The following is a 9,994-nucleotide window of genomic DNA, read 5'->3' as shown; positions in this document are numbered from 1 at the left end:
GAAAAAGGCTGCAATGAAACAAAGAGTGAAAAATTTAAAGGGGTCTGAATACTTTCCGTACCCACTGTATGTGGTTCTCTGTCCCCTTATAATCTTGACAGGAATGCGGAGCAGCAAAGAATCCTTTGGAAGATTCCTGATATCTCACAGAAGTCTGAAAACGGAGGTATGTACAGAATGATAAAAGTAACATGTACCGTTTAGTAATATATTCTTTAGAAAATAGCTTTGTGGGGATTGATGAGAGTCCTGGTTTTAGTTTTATATTCTGATTGCATTGGCCTTGAAGAGATTGAATCAATTACCACACTTAGCCCTGGTTAAAGGTGTATATACACATTTACTTTTATTGGCATAGTACTTTTACAAAAACTGAACAAGAGACAAGCATAGATAAGGTTTAAAAGAAAAGTACATACAGCATACAAACATTAGTCTGATCTAACTTGAGTTGTGGCAGAGTTTATGCAGACATGTAGTTTTAAACACTGGACTAGAACCTGCATTAGGAGCCATTGATGCAGCTAAGCTGCTCCATGAAAAGGGTGTAGTACATGTGACTGTGTGTGTGGTTTCCAGAGCTCCTCTGGGAATTAGTGCCTTATGTAAAAACTACAGTAGAATATTTACACGTATTTTCAACTGAGCAAGCTTAGTTTGATATGTGCATCTGACTTGAAAATCCAACGTCATCTGATGTACTCTAAATTGTCTGTTGCCTTTTTCATATTTGGCAAAGTAGAAAAGCTGGTCTCCAAGGAAGGAAAGTAAACTACTTTATGTAGTTAAGATATAAAACATAACCAGGCTCAAACATGATCAATTTAGTCCAGCTTCTTTTGAACTTGGATGACTTATGGATCGGTACTCTACTGTATCTGTATCTCTCATATAATGTGTAATTTTCCTTTAAATTCATCTCAGTCAGTGCTTCCTTGAAATCTGTATCCAGCAAATACTTTGATGGTGATAAGGATTTAACACAAAAGCCTGTTCCTGCAAAGTTAGATATAACAGTCAGTGAGAGCTGCTTCCAGCATCTTTCCTTTTGTCTGAGTCATGGTTGGAAGTTATTTTCACTTATTTTTGAACATGATGTCCGTGTGCACATCACTGTCTATGAGATGTTGTGAATTAAATTATTTATTCCTTGACCCCTGAATCATTCCTCGGGACTTTCCGCAGGTGTGGGCTCGTTGTTAGCACGCTTTCAGCTAACAGAAGGTCCCAGTAAACCGGCTCCACTGGCGGTGCAGTTCACCAGTGAGGGCAGCACCCTGTCGGGCTGTGACATTGAGCTGGCTGGTCCAGGATACCGCTTCTCTCTCGTCAAGAAGAGGTTTGCCGCAGGTCAGTTTAGCATTTTAGTAACAACATATAGAGGGGTTTCCAAACCAAATATTATTTTCACCATTATTAGTGTCATACGATTGCTCTTCCAGCGGGTCAAACCTTTCTAAACCTACACTGATGTTTGCCATTTATTGAGTTTCAAGTAGTCTCTTATGCATCATTTAAGAAGTAATGATTATTATCGTTTGATGTCAAATATCAATATAAGTCAAAGGAATATTAGTCAGATTTTTGAATTTATATTTATTAATATTTAAAAGTCTGTGTATTATTCTCTATTATATTGCTAATTTGATTTATAAGACATGAGTAGAAATAATACCTACTATTTTGTCTTTTGGAAGTAAGTCTTTTGATTTTTTAAAAGTGATTATCTATGTACTGGTAATTTGAAATCAGTCAACAGCTGTATGAAAATACAGTTTCCTTTAATGCTAAACTTTATTTACTGTTGATTACCAATGAACATTAATAACACATGAGATTGATTTTAATGCAGCCAAAAAAGGTTATTTCATCCTTGCAAAAAGTATCTTTTATTTTTCTACAGTGTGTAAGTTAATTTATTGGTTTTTGTATAGGTTTATTGTCGTTACGTCCATTATTATATAATCATGCAGTTTACTGTAGTAACTGTCTCTGAAGTAGATCTATAAAAGATCCATAAATGACATAACATAACAAGGATAAAACTTTTCAGGAAAATACCTGGCAGACAACTAACCCGTGCTACTGACATTACTGTGGAACAAAACAATCGCAGTGGACTGTGGGTGACACCAAGGACAGGGGACATACCAAGACCAGACGACACACTTTCCATTAACCTCTTCTGAACCCACACGACAGGTCCGCAGCCTACCCAGCAGTATTGTATTACTTGCATATAGCATCGTGGAAACTGTTTAAGGTCATGTAATTATCGTATTTGTATTAATTTCATAACATCTGTATTGCTGCAGTTAGAAACCTGGGTTCTTGCTCCCTCTGAAGTCTGTGCCTCTGTCTCCATCGTCCTCTGGTTAATGTGTTGTGGTGTTGTTGTAAAGTTTCACTGCAGCTGCCTGACAGACAGACATGGACAAAGAGAGTTTGGGCCAGATTTTTAACTCTGGGTAACAAGCTGTTTGTTGTCAGTAGTCCAGAAAGATTTGGCTGGAGAAAAGAAGTACCCTTCCATAAGATCTCTGCAGTCAGACACACCTCAGCCTCTGAGACAAAGTCTTAAAGCCACAAAGATTGACTGGTTTAAGTTAAAGCAAGGCCCAGGACTATACAGTAATTATACACCTTCAAAATCAAATCTTTTAATAGTCCTTCCGTCAGAGTCTGAGCTCAAAGCCTGAGAGAGCTGTCGCACTGAGGGGATCCATTAGCGTGGGTAAATGCATTTACTGATCCATTTTGATGCATGATGTCACAAGAGGTTAAATTAAAGAGGTTTCTTGTCGCTGATTGAAACCCAGAATCAGGTAACTACAAAAATGTTCATGCATCAACTACTGGTACTACAGGGTCAAATGACTTTGGATCACATCCTTTTTTAATATAAGTGATATATATAATATAACTGATCAGTAACTCAGTCTTTTTATTTTATTTCTCTGGAATACACAGATATGGAGAGTTTTTAGCTAGTTAGGCAGCTGCAATGATGAATCAATTCACTGGTTGCAAAATAAGAAACATCAGTTTTCCCGTCAGAACTTACAATGTGTACAAAGTGTCATTTTAAATTGATAGTATATATCTTAAAGGGCGTTTGGTGTTTTCCTCGTATTGTCAGATAGCCTTTATGTTGTTCCCAGGACAGCAGTGATAGACTCCAGAGTACATGACAGCATTCTATTTTTATTTATTGATGACGATGATTTGTTGTATAAAACGTGATTCTGTATACAAATAGAATTTGAACTCAGAACCCTGAAAGGTATACATATTTGAACTCTCTCTTTTGTTATCTGTGTAGTTGGGTAAACTGTGTACAGTATAAGGTATAATTTTTGAATTTATTTCAGATATAATTTTTTAACTCGAGTGCAACCGAAGATTTGAGCTATATATGGGGGATGGGGGGGTAATTTAAAGAAAAAGATAAATATCTTCCTGGATGCTATGTTATGCTTTGTGAAAGCAGTGTTAATGTAGAGATAGTTATACCACGGGCAAGGTCCACAGTTTAAAGAATTAGTTTGACATTTTGGGAAATATTTGTTTTTGTTTTTTTGAGAATTAGACAAGATGATGTGATAACTCATATATCTGTGAGTCTGTCTGTTAAACATGAGGCTGGAGGTTGGAGTCAGGCTTTATGCTAGCTTAGCATAAAGACTGGAAGCAGCTAATCTGTTTTTTACAGAGATATATGCTGTTTATGGAAGGCAATGTCAGTCAGTTGATGTTTGGTCCAGACTGAAATATCTCAACTTTTAGATTGAATGCCATTACTTTTTACATTCATCTTTAGATGATGAATCCTACTGACATGTGATCTCTATAGCAGGTTGATGATTGTGGTTTGGAATGAAATGGACTATAACTATTGGACTAATTGCTAAACAGATTGGTAAAAACATTCAAGGACCCCTCAAGACGAATTAGAATAACTTTGGAGATTCCTTACCAGACTAATATGTTAAACTTGTTAAAAAATAATTGCTAATGTCAGTATGTTAGCATTGTAATTGTGAGAGGTTTAGCAGTTAGCTCAAAGCACCGCTGTTCCTAAGTCCAGTCTTTCTGCTGAGGTAATCTAAACGTCTCGTGTCTTCTGCTTAACATTCTCTGCTCAAGAAATTGAGTCAAGATATATCCCAGGGTTGTTGAACTTTTCTTTTTAATAAGGTTAAGACAATAAAAGCAATCAATTTTCCTCAACAGCAGTGATGATGTTTGGTGACTGTGGTACCACTACTGGAACACGATTCGTTTACTGGGACCAGCTTGTTTTTGTTGTTGTTTTTTTCACCTTTATTTAAACCTCATCAGAAAACACTTGTATTAATCCAACATTTTCAGTTCCCACATCTAGCCTAATATGTCTGATCTGTTTTCTGACCTGTGTCCGTTCACCTCAGTGGTACCTGATCTGATTATATCATGAGCACACCCCTAGTCATCCAACCAGCGCTTGTATCCATGGCTTTATTTTGCATAATCGTAATGGTCTCTGTGAGATGTCAAATTGAATGAAGTTGTAGATTGAGGTTAAACTGACCAAAATGCTTCTTTTTTTCTTCTTTTTTATTTTATGTGCTTGTACCCCGGACAGTCAGTGCTCTGTTAAAGAGAATAAGCTGAATATTTTTAAAATGGATAAAAAGGAAAAAATATTATATTGTTTAATGTGTAATAAACACTGTGCTGATGATGTTGAACTTCCTGAATGCTCTGACACTCAATAAGAAGAACAAAAAAGTGTGTTTGAAGTGTAGCCGAAGATCTCTGTACTGTACTGTGTCGGCATTCTGCTAAATGAAACCAATCATGGTCCTTTTAGAGCTGTCGTAGAAGCATCTTTGACTAAATGTACGTCGAGAGGACTATAAGCAACATGTCAATACTTCTATTAAATGATAGAGTACTTTCGATTGGACCTACTGTAGTTTTGATGTAGTTATTTGGCTAATAAAAAGATCCACTTTTAGCTGTGCAGTTAACATAAACGTTGTTTTTTTATTTATGTACCGATTCGGTCCAAAAGAGCATTGTGGATTTCTCTGACGTTGACGATGATTGGTGCCATTTAGCTCCCACATTAGTTTGGTAACGTTTCTTTCAGTCATGTCAGTCCTTCATCTAGTGGACTGGATGGATCCACATGCCTGAGAGGAAGCTGTAACCTTATGGGTGAATCTTGAAGCTATCAGTGCAACAGTCACTACAGCATTATCTACAGAGGCCCCACACACACATCCGCCATCATGCATCTGTTATATATCACCACTACACTACGGCCTACATGTCTTTCAGCTTGAAATTCATGTTGCAGTACTAAACTCAGTCTTTTAGTCTTCAAATAATTCTTTGCATCAGTTAAAAAAATGGAATACAACTTTTACAGATATTCATCTCTGTGGTGAATTTGACCTTCAGTAATTCATTATTGCATGCCGAGCATGCAGTAACAGGTGGGGCATCCATGATGATAGATAGTACTGAAATGACGTGTTGTGCTGTCAGTTACCTGTATTAATGTTAAGAAGAGAGCAGGGAGTGTGTTTATGTGTGCTATAAGCCAGAATGCTTTTTGGTTCTGTACCGTTAACCTCAAACACATGTGCAAGCTGTTTGTACAGTACATAACAATGCTAAGATGAACTGAAAAACTTAGTTTGCTTCTTTCCAAAACCAATAAAAGTTATAACTGGATGTCTGTGTTTGCCGTTTTCTCGGTTTAATTTAGTCTTTCTCATGAATACGTACAAAATAGTAGCCTACTGTATATGTCTGGGGCTTTTCTGAGACACACCAGCAGCACGGCGAGATGTTGGACTGTCATTGCCCCGTCAGTTCGGTCGGACTGAACGTTGGACGTGTCATGGTCCACAGAGCATGATTCTCGGTGACTTTAGTGATCCACAGAATTTTTATGTAGCAAATTTGTCATTTATTCAGTAAAATAGAACTCGCTAACAAAATTAGCCCTCAGTGTTGTACAAACATTCATGGCGATGTCTTACAGCAACTCTGGTGATCAAGCTAACATGTTCACATATATTATTTTGTTGACATCCGGATCGATTCCCGTATTAGGTAAACACACGTCAGTGTTCTACTCGTCAGTTATAAACTGTCCAAAAGTTTGGTTTATGACCAATTTAATGGCAAAACTAATTTAAATCACTTCACATTATTTGTGTGTATTGCTAGTTGCTAACACACCAAACTATGATGGTAAACATCAGAAAGGTAGCATCTCCATTGTGAGCATTTACTCAGTGACAAGGACTGCAATTTTAAAAAGATGTTACACCTCAAAGAATGTAACTCCCGTGCAAGAATATTTATTTGACAAAATGAGTGAAATGATAGAATACAGATCATGTTTCCTATACATACATCAAAGCAGAGATGGACAAAGCTGCAACCCTGTGGATTCATGGCTACATACAGGACACAAACCAGGGCTGAGACACTGATATCTGTCCATAAGTTTATTATAATAAAATATATTCTTATGGTTGCTCACACCTTTCAGCTTTCAGAAACATGTTTACAAACGTACACATTCACATCTACAAACCTTACAAGGGAGAGTAATAACTCACAAAAACATTAAAAGCAATCATTTAAAGTGTGGACATGAGCATTGTTCTACATACACTACAGTGATGGTATTGTTTTAAAACATTCAGATTTGCTTTCTACTAAGGCAACATGGGAGAGAGGAGAGTTGTTTTGGAGAAAGGAAGAAGAAGAGGGGAGGTTGACTTCAGCAGAGGAAGGTGAGGTCGCTCTTCCGGCAACCCACCTGGCAGCACACGGTGGTCAGTATGTTATTCATATCCCGTTTGGTCAACTCAGAGCCCGGGGTGCTGCTGCTCAGGCTCTCCAAACTGACCCGCTCCCCTGTGGGCAAACCTGGAACAACAAAATGTGACAAATGATTAGGAAACACTTCACACAAACTTCATCTCTTAAAAATGTCAGTGTCGAGGATTTCACAGTTGTTTCAAACAATAATATGGGAAATGGATAACAGATCAGTCTTGTGTAACTGAGCTCTATGTTCCCATTAAATGAGGAAATTCTAATTGACCGCACAGATTAATTTAGTGCTATTTGTCTTCTCCGGTGTCACTTTACTCTTTCTAATCAGCATGACCGATAGGCTAACTGGGTTTGTTTGTGTGTGACAGACATTAAGAGAGAGACAGGAGGGCCCAGAGAACAGACTACAGCAGCATTTAATTATGATATGTGGGATCCTCAAGCATAATAAGGTAAAATAGCAGACAATGTGTCTGGCACCTGTTTGCATGCACACACCCACTGAACTACAGACGCTATATTATTGGTATGCAATACACAGTACATGTAGCAAGAATTACAGCACTAGAAAGCTTCAGATTACTGGCTTATAGTCATGTAACTTTTATGTTTAAGTCTGAGTGATAATATCTTACATTACAATTTTGCAGTCTCCAGTTAAGTGGGTCAAGATGCCTGAGTCAGTGAAAGCAACATTAAAACGCAGACATTCTTTGAGAGATAATGTCAAAAAGTAAACAAAAATGAGAATGAGAGCTGATAGAGGTCACTTTTTACAGAAAAATTCAAATTAAATGATTACATTTCCACAAAAGTTGGATAGAAACTGCACGATTCATACCAGACAGTAGCCGCCAAGGAGTTGGTCTGCCAATACAAACTGTGTGGTCAAATGCTTGTTCAAGCCTACATAACTTTAGTTTTTAATTCGGGCGAAGAGAAAGTTTACAAAAATAGCATAAACATGTCCCAATAGAGCTTTACTGAAGAGCTGAAATAAACTTATACAGAATGTTGAAAATCTTAGACAGTGTGGAGTACAATGACTTTTACAAACAAAAAAATCGTTTCAGTGAGATTAATTTAAAATAAGTAGCAATAAGTAAATAGGACAAATATGTAGACACCCACCTGTTCATTGTAGGCAACCCTGTGGTGTAACTACCACAAACGATTAACATTTAGATTCACAATTTTTCAAGTCCGTCTCTAAACAATACTCACCTATGAAACAATAAACAAGTTTTTTAATGCTGTAATTATTCCTTCTGTTCATACTGACCATAAAAATATCACTTCCTTACCAGCTTCTAATCTAAGTGATGGGAACCAAATCCAAATTACTCGCTTTGTGCAAAATTGTTGTTTTTTCTATTGTTAATATGAGACTTCATCAGTTTAAGTTTGTTAAATCAAGTGGAAATCGTCCAAATGACAGCTTTTTTAGTTGGGAATTCCCTCTTTGTGTTTGCCGGCGGAGATGCAGTGGAGGGATAGCAACAAAAACAGGTATTTCTCTTTGCCAAAAAGGTTGTAACTTTGGAAGATACACATTTAACTCTGACAGCTGAGCCCTCATATTGGCTTCACATAAACTTTACAATGAAAAATAAAATGTCTCATGGAGGGAGGACTACAGATTTTGTCCTCATCACATACACTGAAAACGTATCTCTTATGGCTGGAATGGACAGAAGGAATAATTAAAGCCAGCAAAACCTGTTTCAATGTTTATGCGGGCACTTGTATGTTGTAAGGTAGACTTGAACAATTGTGAACATATCCTTTAAGGTTGAATCTAGGCAGAAACAGAAGAAATCCTACACCAAAGCAAAAAAGTAAACTTTGTTGAATTATTGGATTAGAGATGTAGAAATGTAGAGAAGTCATCTCACCGTCCATGTCTGACTCACTGAGGACTCTCCTCCAACGGGAGCCCCCGCAGGTGTAAACAACGGCCCTCAGGAACTCTCGACCGCATAGCTTCACTGCCTTCACCTCTGCTCTCACCTGGACCACGCACACCACTGCACACAACAGCAGAGGCAAAACCACCAGAGCACGCATGCTTGATAGCTGACGGAGGTTTATGTCTTTGTTGGTTCCTGAAACTACCTCAGCTGCTCTGTCCTGTTTTCTGTTGGTTATCTGTTATTTTGCCGACTGTCTTTAAGTCTTCTTTCTTGAGCCAATGCCTGCATCCCCATGTGTTATATACCATCCGACTTTCAAGTCATCAATGCAGAGTATCTCTCCACTTCCTCCCTTTAGCCCATCCCAATCACTCTCTCTCTCACACACACACACACACACACACACACAAACACACACCCACACACACTCCTATGTTTCCGGTCATCCCCACTATCACCATTTTTAGCCGTCTAAGAGAGAGTTATGACCATCAGCCTTTTTCAACCCTCAACTGACAATCACATTAGATGAGTGCAGCCTCCTTGGTGATTATGTGATAGCACCGACCTTCACCACACCACACGGGTTAGTAAGTGATGCAAAGTGATTCCCAAACAGATGTTTCGTCTGTTTACAACGCTTTATTGGCCCGGTTGTGCTTGTCTTTATGAGCAGATTGGGCCATACGAGAGGAAAAAAGTCAATGTTGACAGTCCCATTAAGAAGGTCATTACATTGCTGCTGATGGTGCAATGTGACACTCAGCATGACATTTCAGTTCGATCATTAGCGGTGCAATTTAGGATGTCAATGAAATTATATTACGTTTAGTTGGACGTGTTGTGTGGTAGAATCAAACAACGATATAAAAACAGAATCCACCAAATTAAAAAAAATAAAATAATGAAAAACGTTTTCTACTTCATAGATCGGAAGTTATTACTTCTATTATTAAGTCTTTTATTTGCTGTCTTTGCTTTTTCGTAATGATAAAACAAGGGAAACTTGATTGACAGGTTTAGTAGATTGATGGAAGTCAAACAAACCTCACTAAGAACTTACGAGAATTTCCTGATAAAGTGATATTTAACGTGGTAAATATTTTCCTATTTCCTTATTTTAGAACTGAACCCAAACTACAATTTGCTACAGTTTTTCCAGGTTAAAGCCTGGATGCTTGTATGTTAAATAGATTCTGCATCAATATGGATATTTTATCTCAAACAATGAGTTC

At 37.7% G+C, this 9,994-nt stretch overlaps 2 protein-coding genes across 17 annotated transcripts in view; one reads left to right on the top strand and one right to left on the bottom strand.

The window, feature by feature from the left end:
* The window catches only part of sgip1a (SH3GL interacting endocytic adaptor 1a), a 66,378-nt gene extending 60,654 nt beyond the window's left edge, over window positions 1-5,724 (top strand). For 15 of the 16 annotated variants that reach the window (XM_034881097.1, XM_034881100.1, XM_034881107.1 and 12 more), the window contains 3 exons: window positions 102-166; window positions 1,186-1,350; window positions 2,054-5,724. In XM_034881097.1, the coding sequence (XP_034736988.1) occupies window positions 102-166; window positions 1,186-1,350; window positions 2,054-2,076 (253 nt within the window). In that variant the 3' untranslated portion in view covers window positions 2,077-5,724. The remainder of the gene's footprint in view (window positions 1-101; window positions 167-1,185; window positions 1,351-2,053) is intronic. The other variant, XR_004657853.1, reaches the window with a different exon arrangement.
* A 619-nt stretch (window positions 5,725-6,343) lies between these two features.
* On the bottom strand, window positions 6,344-9,056 carry insl5a (insulin-like 5a). The gene is made up of 2 exons (XM_034881129.1): window positions 8,742-9,056; window positions 6,344-6,936 (listed from the first exon to the last, which is right to left on the bottom strand). Exons 1-2 carry the CDS (start codon window positions 8,911-8,913, stop codon window positions 6,788-6,790), a joined length of 321 nt encoding a protein of 106 aa, XP_034737020.1. The 5' UTR covers window positions 8,914-9,056; the 3' UTR covers window positions 6,344-6,787.
* Between the last annotated feature and the right edge of the window lie 938 nt (window positions 9,057-9,994).

The sequence above is a fragment of the Etheostoma cragini genome, chromosome 9 (genome assembly GCF_013103735.1).
Source record: "Etheostoma cragini isolate CJK2018 chromosome 9, CSU_Ecrag_1.0, whole genome shotgun sequence".
Taxonomy (NCBI): Eukaryota; Metazoa; Chordata; class Actinopteri; order Perciformes; family Percidae; genus Etheostoma; species Etheostoma cragini.
Note: the sequence above shows the minus strand (reverse complement) of the source record. Positions and strands in the feature narration are given on the sequence as shown.